This window comes from Orcinus orca, chromosome 4, assembly GCF_937001465.1.
Source record: "Orcinus orca chromosome 4, mOrcOrc1.1, whole genome shotgun sequence".
NCBI classification, from domain to species: domain Eukaryota; kingdom Metazoa; phylum Chordata; class Mammalia; order Artiodactyla; family Delphinidae; genus Orcinus; species Orcinus orca.
In genome coordinates this window covers 133,139,429-133,151,842 of record NC_064562.1, presented here as the reverse complement: position 1 = coordinate 133,151,842, position 12,414 = coordinate 133,139,429, and the positions used below count along the sequence as shown (strand labels likewise).

At 36.2% G+C, this 12,414-nt stretch overlaps 1 protein-coding gene and 1 long non-coding RNA gene across 12 annotated transcripts in view; one reads left to right on the top strand and one right to left on the bottom strand.

Annotated features, from left to right (window-relative positions):
- Positions 1 to 12,414, bottom strand: part of LOC117199543 (uncharacterized) — a 167,427-nt gene that overhangs the window by 23,357 nt on the left and 131,656 nt on the right. For 5 of the 10 annotated variants that reach the window (XR_007476885.1, XR_007476893.1, XR_007476880.1 and 2 more), the window contains one exon: positions 7,843 to 11,660. The exons of 2 other annotated variants lie outside the window; for them this stretch is intronic. This is a non-coding gene — a long non-coding RNA (uncharacterized LOC117199543). Of the gene's footprint in view, positions 1 to 7,842; positions 11,661 to 12,414 lie in introns of those variants that run through there. 3 more of the 10 variants (XR_007476882.1, XR_007476883.1, XR_007476886.1) reach the window with 3 other exon arrangements.
- PDE5A (phosphodiesterase 5A) overlaps positions 1 to 12,414 on the top strand; it is a 136,796-nt gene that overhangs the window by 63,493 nt on the left and 60,889 nt on the right. For both annotated transcript variants that reach the window (XM_004265087.3, XM_004265088.3), the window contains exons 6-8: positions 343 to 480; positions 2,771 to 2,838; positions 11,048 to 11,156. In XM_004265087.3, the coding sequence (XP_004265135.1) occupies positions 343 to 480; positions 2,771 to 2,838; positions 11,048 to 11,156 (315 nt within the window). The remainder of the gene's footprint in view (positions 1 to 342; positions 481 to 2,770; positions 2,839 to 11,047; positions 11,157 to 12,414) is intronic.

The following is a 12,414-nucleotide window of genomic DNA, read 5'->3' as shown; positions in this document are numbered from 1 at the left end:
CTTTATAAATATTAACTTATTTAGTCCTCACAACAGCTCCATGATTTTGGTACTATTATTATCCCCATTTTCAAGAAACTTGCCCTAGATCACAAAGCTAGCAGGAGGGGAAGCTGGGATTAAAAACGGTTGGCTTTGGCTTCAGAGTCTGTGATCGTAACCAGTGTACTAATTCTACTAACAATCAACAGGGAAATTTTGTTAGTAAGCAGAGACTTATGTATTTAACACTTGAATGGGAACTTGGTTGTAACTTGTTAGATTACAACCCATATAAATCATTGTATTGCTTTAATAATTACAAACAATTACTAATAGTAAGCTCTTAATTTTTTTGTCTAGGTGCTGCTTGACCTTGCTAGCCTAATTTTTGAAGAACAACAATCATTAGAAGTAATTCTAAAGAAAATAGCTGCCACTATTATCTCTTTCATGCAGGTGCAGAAATGCACCATTTTCATAGTGGATGAAGATTGCTCCGTGAGTACAGAGTATGACTTTTTTATTTTTAGAAAGACAAAAATTTATATTCCTTAAAACACTGCTTTAAACCTCAGGTTGGCCTCAGAACTCTCTCTCAAATCCAACTGAATATGGTTGTTTATGTAAAGCCAATCCAAGTATGAGCTGTTCTGGTTGAAAAGGGGTAGAGGTGAGGTTGGAGGATGCCTTCAATGCACCCTTTCACCTTGTTGACCCTCCACTAAGTATTACAGTTACCATTGGTAATGTCAGTGTGTTGCTTTTGTCAATGGCTACACTACCTTGATGGAGAAATACATTGTCACTACAGTGTGCAGACCTTTTTTGGTTGAGAATAGTTGTGCTCTATTGCTATGAACAGGTAGACCACCTTCTGAATGGGTTGGCTATAAAAATTTCTTTTTACCAGCGATTATGTAGAAACCAAAAGGCATGGCCCAATGGAGGCAGTGCTGCTAAAGGTACCTATTAGTCCCAAATTCTTTTTTTTTTTTTTTTTTTTTGCGGTACGCGGGCCTCTCACTGTTGTGGCCTCTCCCGTTGCGGAGCACAGGCTCCAGACGCGCAGGCCCAGCGGCCATGGCCCACGGGCCCAGCCGCTCCGCGGCACATGGGATCCTCCCAGACCGGGGCACGAACCCGCGTCCCCTGCATCGGCAGGCGGACCCTCAACCACTGCACCACCAGGGAAGCCCAGTCCCAAATTCTTTACCCACCGTGGAAAGCCACTAAACTGTTCTGATTGGTAGATTTCAAGCCATTGATTTGTAATGTAAAGAGACAGGATGTGTGTGGAAAGATGGAGTGTTCTCATACAGTGCTGGTTACTTCAAGACAGGCCAACTGAGTTTGCTGTTAGCATCAGGGCCTTTAGCCCAAGGTTGTTTTCTTTTATGCAGTTTCTTTTCCTTCTCAACCAATGAACCACTGTTTTTGGTATATTTCTTTTTGATGTAGTTGTTTGCTTCCTTTTTCATTTAGACCCTGAGAACAGGCTCTTCATTGGTGGGTTAGGAAAAAGAATGGGAATTCTCAAGTGTATAAAGTCAATTACAGTCCACATATGATATCTGAATTGATGGTTTTTTGGGAAGTAGAATAATGAAAGATATTTAAAACTTATATTTTATATTTTTAATTATTTTATTAGATAGTAAGACCGTACTGTGTGATGCAACATTATCTGAATCATCGTGTGTGTGATTCTCATTAATAGGAAATCAAATAAGAATTCACTATGCTATGAGATAGTATTCTCATGGATATTATTTAATATTTTCAATCAGTTATAAGCTCCTTAATATAGAGATAATTACAAGATTGGAACTATCCTTTTACAGTTCAGGTCAGAACTCTTTAATGCAGTATGTCAGTTTATCATTTTTGCTCTGTGACCTGCTCTTTGGCATTTAATTTTTGAAAGTTATACATAAGGACACTCCTTTTTTTTAGACAATTTAAATATCACTTTAATTAACATTCAGCTTATCCAGTTAACCCCTATCATGGCAGCAATTGACTGGTATCAGTGTTGCTTTAAAATATAGCTCAGCAGTATGCCCATTAATATTTTTGCTCGCTTTTTAATGACTTAATTTGGTGGGTGTAGCAATTAAGTGACTTGATGTTCATTTATACTGTAATTATTTTTTGATTAAAAATATTTCAACACATGAGCAAAAATCCAAATGTGAACAAGAAAAGAAATGTACTTAGTTATTCTGTCCCCAAATTAAACTGATATCATTGTTTTATTTGTGTTTCCTTCTAATTTTTTATTCAGTTGTAAATATAGTATGGGTTCGAATGTTGCTTTTTATTTTAACTTCAATTTAATTTAATTTAACTTCAATTTAACTTCAAAAATACTTCTCTATGTTGTTAAAATCTTCATAATTTAATGATCTCATAAAATATTACTGAATTAGTGTCTTTTCAAAAGACCCAACAATAGCAATCAATGTATGCATAAAAGCTAAAACTTGAGGATTTTGAATAAATATAGAGAAAATTTGAAGCTAATTATTTATTAACAGCTGGCAGAAGAACGAAAACTCAAATAAGCATTTTTGCAAGTCAGTATCAGAAACAACAGCAGCATGTTCTAAGGAATAGGTAGATTTGAGGATGTCGTGAGCACTTAGGTCAGTTTTGTCTGAAAAAGTGAAAAGAAATTGCGAGGATTGGTGTCTTCAGTCAGTTCCACAGGCTCATATGTCTGTATTTAGATAGTTTTCATTACATTCTCAAACTTATTTCTCAGTCTGTGTCGTTGCTCTGTTTTCAGGATTCTTTTTCTAGTGTGTTTCACATGGAGTGTGAGGAAGTAGAAAAATCGTCAGATACTTTAACAAGGTAAGAAAACTTAATTATCTGTCTGTCTTTATCACAAGTATGTAATTCTGGCTACATAGTTATTTCACGACCTATTTAATTTAAGGCATAGAAGCTACAGCTGCTTTTTTCCTCCCACAAATAATTTCATTTGTGAAAATACTTTACTATTTGATGTTATATGTCCAGGGTTTTTTCCACTGCATTTGACATGTTGGAGAATTCTTTCATAGAGTGAATGGTGTCACAATTAGTATAGGCCTGGGTACAGTGTGTTTTGTGAACTGACTCATTTAAGACCCACAAGTGCTATATTTCAATTATATTTTTTCATTGCATATTAGACCCTCACTGGAAATTTGACAGGCTTCTGAACACATTTTTTTCTATGAGTCTGTTCTGCTTTGGAATCAGCCATAGGATTTAACTAACACCAGAAGGAAGCCTGTGATCTCAGTCACACCAATACATGTACCCTATGGCTAGAATCAGACCAGATCTCTATTGTAGTTCATTTTTTTTCATGTTTTTTTTTTAAATTTTAAAATTAGTATTCATTTTTTGGTGGTTGTTAACTGGTACGCAGGAACAATAGAAAGTATTAACATATCAAGGTTATACTTGTTACTGGCCCAATTGTATATTTGCTTTCTGAAGAATTTTAAAAAGGATTTAGAGTAAATTACCAAGTGTTCTTGTCATATTTCCTTTTGCACCCTTAGCAAAACAGTGGTGGTTTTTGCTTAAGCAATAAAATAGTCTAAGGAATATAAGTCTGCCAGGGTAAAGCGTCAGGAATTCTTGGGCATAATGCTGGTTTTATCACATTATTCCTTATTCATTTGTTTCAAATTATTTCACTCCCTAAAATAATTTGTGTCAATTTATATTACTCCTAATTATTGATATTATAACCGAAAAGCCTCATATGATCATGGAAATAGAACATTCTTTTAGCTTTACTATTTGACATTAAAGTTCCAGATTTTTTATTCTTCAGTTGACTTATCAGAGAATTATTTCATATAGGTGAATGACGCCACAGTTAGTACTGTCCTCAGTAACCAAGCTCCTTGGTGGTGATACTTTAAAAATAACCTCTGTGCAAATCTAAACTATAGAACATTCTATAGGATAACTGGCCTGGTCTCTTCAAAAAGTCAATGTCATTGAATAAAATGGAGGCAGGGACTGTTCCCAGACCTAGCAGCCAAATGCAGTATGTGAACCTTGATTAGATCCTGGTTAAAAACAAATAGCTATCAAAGACATTTGTTAAGCCAGTTGGAAATCTGAATATGGACTGGATACTAGGTGTTGGTGGGGAATTATTCGTACCTTTTCTTTGGAATTAGGAAGATATTGTGGTTAGTAGGAGAAAATGTTCTTATTTTTAGGAGATTCAGGCTGGTGTATTTAAGGATGAAGTGTTATGATGTCTGCACCTTAGTTTAAAATGGTCTGCCAGGGCGGGGGTGGGGGTGATAAATTAGAAGGTCGAGGCTAACATATACACGCTACTAAATATAAAATAGATAACCAGCAAGGATCTACTGCATAACACAGGGGCCTATACTCTATATTTTGTCATAAACTATAAGGGAAAAGAATCTGAAAAAGGGAAAAGAATCAGTTATACATATATATGTATATGTATAACTGAATCACTGTGCTGTACACCTCAAACTAACATGACATTGTAAATCAACTATACTTCAATTAAAAATTCCCAACAAAAAATAAAATAAAATACGGTTCAGCCAAAAATAAATAAGTAAATATATCTAAATTAATGTATTTAAACAAATAAATGTTTGCACATACATATACAGATATAGCTAATGTGGCAAAACATTAAAAATAGTTGAATTTAGGAATAGGATATTCATTTTACTTTCAACTTTCTTATGTATTTCAAAAGTCCATCATAAAAAATTGGAAGAAAATGTTTGTGATAAAAACTTGGAAACAAAGTAAAATGAAAATCACCTCTGTAGATCATATAAAGTGCCTGAGTTTGCAACTGCAAGAACAAAATACTTAAGTGCACAGCCTGGTTTTGTTCCGACCCTCCTAATTAAGACTGACCCCATGGATCAGTGTGAGGTCTGCAGAAGCTGTCTTCTGCCCTCTGTACCCTTTCCTTTCTTCTCTTATCTTTTCTCGCATTTCCTGTCCTCTTCCGTGTTCCCCATCAAGATGGAGAAACTGTTGACTACAGTGATTTAGAGTTGTTAGTTTAAGTGATTATATTTAAATCAAAACTCATTTCAAGACTGTTATTTTAACAATATGATTATTTTAACAATATGAAAGACCTTTTCTTCTATTAAAAGAATTTCAGGAATTAGCAAAGGAGCAAATGTAACTTGGGGGCAGGTAAGGAATGGGTTTGACTCAGAAGGTACACCTAACTTAGGCCTTGACTGGTGACTTGGGCGTGGGATGGGTAGTCAGGGTACCATAAACCATGGTATCTGTACCCAGAGATTTTCTGCTACGCTGGAGTTTTTGGTTCACAAAGTTAGAACAGAATAGCTGATCTTTATTTCCCTCTTGGCATTGCTGGTAGTGAACTGAAGTTTATATCCCGTCTCCACATCTATTCTTTTCTAAGCTTCTGTGTGTATATTTTCTGGCATATTTGACATTGTTTTAGTTGAAGTTGAATCCTTTTTGAATATGTGATAATATGTACATGTCCTGGAGAGTATGTATGTATCTTTCTTAAATACTGGTATTGGGCTATACTGCCTAGGTCAGTTATGAAGTCTTATTCTTAAGAGGAGCATTAATAGATACTATTTTGATTTTATGATACCATACATTTTTGTTGCTTTTTATAAAGAACATTTTAGAAAGCTTCTAAACCTGTAAATATATGATTATTTTACTATTTGGCTTGCATAAATAATAAATTGCTATATAGACAAATAAAAAAAGAAATATATACATGTATATTTATGAATTTACATATATCCAGAGGACAGTAGGAAAATCAGTATGATAATGCATATTAAATGTATAAAATGATGGGAATTCCCCGGCGGTCCAGTGGTTAGGACTCAGCACTTTCACTGTTGGGGCCTGGGTTTGATCCCTGGTCAGGGAGCTAAGATCCTGCAAGCCGTGCAGCATGGCCAAAAAGAAAAATATTTATATAAAATGATGAATTATCTACATTTACCTTTGAATATTTGTGTAGCAGCATATGCCTGTGTAATTTTATTTTATTTTATTCACATTTGATTTTTGTTGTGAAGTCAGACAAGTCCTCTTATTTCTCTGATAGCTGAACAAGCTCGTGACTTGGTATGATAGTGACCTCTACTGGTCAATATGCATTAAAAAAAAACTGAGGTCCTACTATATATATATTTAAGTCTTAGTATTTATTTATTTATTTATTTATTTATTTATTTATTTCATCTTGATCTTTTGTTAGCACTTTTACTTTGTTTCTGATGAATATCACGTTCCCTCTCTGTAGGAAAAATGGAAGATATCTTTCCACTTTTAAAAATTATACCAAGACAGTCTTAGTATAAAGATTGTTTTATAAAGGATAAATAGGTCAGTGTGGTTACCTTAAAAGAGACTAATTTACATGGATCATTTAAACTGATTCATTAACTGATTTTACAGTAACGAAAATTATTCAACACCAGTGCCTTACATTAGCTAATAGTTAGCCTTTCTTATAATGATGCAATAAAAGTCCTCTTAGTGATGTAAATATGGTTTTATTTTAATAAAATTAGATTTCAGGCTTAATTTTGTGAAAACTCCGAATTAAAATGGTGTTTAGTAACTTCAGCTTTTTGAAGGACTAACTGGTATTGACACTTGACCAGCAGATTCTGTATTATGTTTCTAAAATTGCTTATTGATAGAATTTAGGCCTCTCCAATTCTCATTATTAACCACTTTGTCAATCCAAACACTCTTCCATGAGATGAAGTGCTAGGCAATTGGATGATGTTAGCAGTAAGCAAATCATCCTTTTTAGGCAGTTATGTATCTGTTTGGTATTTTTCCAACCAACCCACTAATTACCTTTTATAAATTAAAATAATTTGTTGAAGACAGTTTTGAAATGTTAAGTGTAAAAATAAAAAATATTCAGGGTGAACATTACACATAATTGTTAGAATCATATCATCACTGGGATAAAGCACAGTAAACTGTTGGAGTTTGGGTCACCCAAGAATTCAGAAGGGAAGCTCATTTCTAGATGGTGGGAGATTTTAGAGTTTCTATGCTTCGATTCAAAGGAAAAAGTGAGTGTGATGGGGTACAGTTTATGTTAGCTCTTAATTTTAAGAAATAGGTATTTTAGTGCTATAATTCCATATCAGTTAACTTCATGTTAATTTTAAATGCACATTTTGTCATACAATGACAAATACATAGAATTACTCCTTTAAGCTCACTTTCTTGGAATACATATACTAGTTAATACTTATTAGTTATAACTATATTGGAAAACAATTATAGTTAAATACAGTAACACCTACTATTTTTAAAATAGTAGAAAGGTTTTTACTACTTTAAAAAATGGTAGATACAGAGTGTAAGAGTATAGACTCTGAAATCAGACTGATTGTATTTAAACTTAAGTTCCACCACTTACTAGCTGTAGCGCTTTGTGTGAATTATTTAACCTCTCAAAGCCTCAGTTTCTTCATCTGTAAAATGGAGATACTGATGGCAGGATTGTAGAAAGGACCAAATGAGTTAATGCGCCATAAAATGCTTCAGAAAATTTCCAGCACATAGTAAGTAGTCAGTAAGTGTTAGTATTTCTGTGTCTCTTTGATGTGTTTTTTCTGTCTTTGGTTCACATAACCTGAAGTGATTCCCATTTACATCTAAAAGCACAGAAGTTTCTCAGCGTTTCCAAGCTTCATGTCCCTGACTGTCTTCCCAAGGATGTACTCACGTACACCTCCCTCGATATCCACTGTGCAAAAAACCTTAGAGGTCTGCGTTAGCCCAGGCCTTCCAAGAAGCAGATGCCAAGACTAGATTAAATGTGTAAGACATTTATTAGGGGAACCCCATGTGAGAGTAAAGGGGGAGGGAGCTGGGAGGGGATGAGAGAGCCGTGGGCTCCCCACACAAGTCTGACCCAGAGTGAAAGAGAGGGTAAAGAAGGAAAGAGCATTGTGTGGAAGTGTCTTAGGCAGCCGAGCAGTTCTAAGGAAAGTTTGGCCAGGCTGCTGGGGAGTTCTGTAGCCAAAGCCTCCTGTCAGAAGCATCCTGGGTCTCCCAAGCCTGGGCTACTTTAGTGCCCCTGCTGTGTGTGCTCCATCTTTTTCCAGGAGCTGCCCTGGGAAGAGTGTCTGCAGTACAGACACAGTCCTGGGTTTCAGAGCACAGTGACTAGAGACACTGGTCATTTAGGTCTCCTGCAGTTGTAGGTCTGAGAGGCACATTTGCAAGGCTACCAGAATATTCCTGTTATTTAAAGAAAGATCTTGTCCCTTTGCATTGCACTTTCAAAATCATCCACTACCTGTCCTAACATCTTCAGCCTGAAACCATCACTTTATTCCTAACAATCTGTAGCTGTTTAATGTTTCCCAAATATACCTAGAACTCTTCCATTTCAGCAATGTTTTTATACTGTTTTTCACCCTCCTTTTCATTCTTGATGTCTTTCTATGCATCCTTAAATCTTACCAGCCTTTTGCGCATTTCCCTAATAGCCCGTCTTCTCCAGCCCACTCCACCAAGGGGTTATCTGTCCATCTTCTCCACATGTGGCGCTTTCATTGTTACCAATTGTATTAGTCAGGATTAGGTTTGAGTGTGAATCATAAAAACCCCAAGTAAAAATAGCTTAAATAAGAATGCAATATTATTACTCTCTCCTGTAAAGACCCAGAGGCAGGCAGTTCAGGCTCTGTGTTGCTGCTCTGTTCTACAAAGGCCTCAGGGACCCAGGTACCTGCAGGCTTTCTACTCTGCATCTCTAGGGAGTGGCCCTTCCCTTCAGCGTCCAGGATGCAGCTCCAGCCTTCATATCCACGTTTCAAATGGTAGGATGGGGGGCAGGGAAAGAAGGCGCAGAGAGCATACATCAGCTGCCTTTTAGGTAAGCTTTCTAGAAGCAGTCACATTTCCTGTTGCCTAGAACTTACATTCTGTTGCCTAGAACTTAGTCACATGATGATCCCAAGCCACTAGGGTGGCTGATAAATGTAGTCTTTATCCTCAGCGGCCATGTGTCTAGATAAAAAGAAAGGGAGAAGAGTTACTGAGGGACAGCTGGGGGCTTCTGCTCTAGACTCTGCTCAAAGAGGACATGCAACTAGACATTGTATTATTATTCATTCTCTCACAGTCCTCTACGAGATTACAAGCGCCTTATGACAGCTACTGACCTCTAGAAGTTTGTCTCCCCATGATGCTAAGGGTGACTCTCATGGACGAAGTGCTCAGTCTTTTGTTATTGAGGGGAGGAAGTAAGAATTTATTAGCACTTTTTACAGAGAAAGAAATAAGATGCTATCACATAACCTTAGTAAATCTAATACTAATTTTTCACTAAAATAACCATCAGGAAAACTTAAAATTTTCAGGGAATTGAAAAAAGAGTTAGGTTTCTATTGACTTAAAAGTAATTTTAATACTCCTGCTTCTCTGTATCAATGCCTATACATGTGAATTTATGATCTCTGGCAAGTTGCTTAACTATTTGGGTTTCATCTGTCTCCCACTGTTGACATAACGATGATGATAAGAACAATAAAAGTCATCATCATCATCATCATTTTAAAAGAGGTTTGGACAAAGATATCCCCTCCCCTCCAGTGTATTTCTTTCTCTCTGTAACTACCTTTTCATTTTTCTTATCTTTACTGCAGTTTCTTGTTTTCTTTTCGTGAGACTTTTGCTGTCCATGAAATATTTGTGGTTTTAAAATAGTTTTGTTAACCTACATCCTACACTTATAACCTTTTCTTGGGATTCTACCCAAATAATATGTATGAAATAGAAACCCAGGAATGTCCTAGGTCTGATGTGTCTGACATTTTGCATGCCTTCCCACATTATCAATCTAGGCTCAGAAAATGTTCAGTCTGAAGTTGATGTATTCCTGTGTTACTATTGTCATTTCCCTTTCATTCTTTATCACTTGTATATAATACTGGACATACGGTCAGTACCTGATTTGACCAAATTACTATTAACCTAAAATGTACAGCAAAGAAAGGAAAGACTCAATTATCTTGGCCAGGAATGAGGCCACGACTTCAGGAATCTTTGTGGAATCACAGTGATTGAGAACGTCATCTGAAACCACTGTCCTAGAAGCAGTTTGGCAGGCTGAGCGGGAAGGATGGAAGACAGGAAAAGATCAGCACTTGGAGAACTCAGACCAAGTGGACATTTTTCCTGAGGCACATATTTTATTTTGAAATGTCTCCCACTATTAGACTTTCCTATTTTCTTCAGTTAGTGATCTTACAGTTAATACAGGCACATACTTATGGCTGGAGTAAATTTCTATAACTTGACCCTCTTTGTGGAATTCATCCCCATCACCAAGGAACATAGGAAGTTTCCGGATGAAAAGATGCGTTCTGTTCTGTTTTCCCAACTCCATTACTGGCACTGCACTTATGAACCCTGTGACATCAGGTTAACCTTTTGTGATCAACCTGTTAAGCAAGAAACTGGGAAAATGTTGTAAGTTCAAAAAATTTTTTTTCAATTTAAAGCAGAAAAAAGAAGAGAGAAGAGCTTAATAAAATTCTTCTAGGCCTGCTCGATTTTTCCCTTGGTCTGAAATGTGTAAAAAATTGTTTTATTGGAATGGATAGACTAAATAAATAACTGAGGAAGTAAAAACAGACACTAGACTTTAGTCATTCTATAATCTGATGAGAAAATAAGACATAGGGAAAATTCATATGGATTTTAAACAGCACAAAAACCAACATGCCCATTAACAGTGGTAATAAGATTACTTAATGACGTTTTAAACTTGTTTTAGATAGCTGAAAAATTGTGGGTCTTTGTTTTTTCAAAGCATTTCAGTTATAGTAACTACCAAAGTTGTAAATCATCAAATATGTTTAAAGCTGCATTTTCCAACTAAGATACACGCTTTGCTCTATAATTTAAGACTGGTATGTTTCTCTTATAATCATCTATTTGACTCTGTTTTGCCTGCGTTTTTTCACTGCACAGAAAGAACTCATCTCTGTTATCTCCACAGGGAACGTGATGCGAACAGAATCAATTACATGTATGCTCAGTATGTCAAAAATACTATGGAACCACTTAATATCCCAGATGTCAGTAAAGATAAAAGATTTCCCTGGACAGTAAGTAACCCAATTTTAGACTTGGAGCTTGAAGGTTGTTTTCCTATCAGATCTGCACTTAAACTAGTTACTCTTTTTTTTTTCTTTAATTTATTTATTTATTGATTTTTGGCTGCGTTGGGTCTTCATTGCTTTGTGTGAGCTTTCTCTAGTTGCAGTGAGCGGGGGCTATTCCTCGTTGCGGTGTGCGGGCTTCTCATTGTTGTGGCTTTTCTTGTTGCAGAGCACGGGCTCTAGGCACGCGGGCTTCAGTAGTTGCGGCACGTGGGCTCAGTAGTTGTGGCTCACAGGCTCTAGAGCACAGGCTCAGTAGTTGTGGCTCACGGGCTTAGTTGCTCCGAGGCATGTGGGATCCTCCCGGGCCAGGGCTCGAACCCGTGTCCCCTGTATTGGCAGGTGGACTCTTAACCACTGCGCCACCAGGGAAGTCCCAAACTAGTTACTCGTAACTGAAGGACTGGCCCTAGAATTGGCTCTTTGGGAGTGATCTGTGCTTTCCGTGATCTGAGGAAGGAGAATAAAACAGCTTATAACATCTGTTGAGAGGTTATCATCTGTACTTGAGTATTTTTCTCTGTACTTTTATTAGTTTTTTAAACATGTATTAATGAACTATCATAAACTAATTTTGAGGTAATTTAACTATTACCTACTTAATGACATTCTTTAGATAGTATGGCTGGAGTTCCTGAGTTTACCCTCAACAATTAAGTTTCATATGGCTTAAATGCCTATAGTTGGTAATCTACCGCAGTGAACAGCTCTGTGGAAAACTGAATATCTGTTTTCCTCGAGAGCAAAGCTACAAGGGTCAGTTTCTCAGACACTGAAAACTTTGAATTCTAGTATTTTTTCTCATCTAACTTCAGAAAAGCATTGCAGTTTGAGGCAGCTGCCTTGACTTTGTTATTTGCCTACCTAGGAGACCTTTTCAGAACGTTAGCGATATGGGCAATAGATAACAGTGGGAAAACTAAACAAGGACAAATTTGTAACATGTAGAATCCTAGGTGGTGTAATGCTTTTGACTTCTGCCCCTCTTGTTAAGTTATTTCAGACATCCACTACACAGGGATAGTAGAAACTGAATAAATACTTTGCTTACTATTACTGTAAGCTGCTTGGAGAGTTTAAAATGGAAAATAAAAGAAATACAGGTAAATAAAATGGAAAATATGAAAAAAATTTTAAAGAAAATAGGATATTTAGTATTTTTAATAATGTAAAGACTAATTGCTTTATAGTACATTTATGTGAA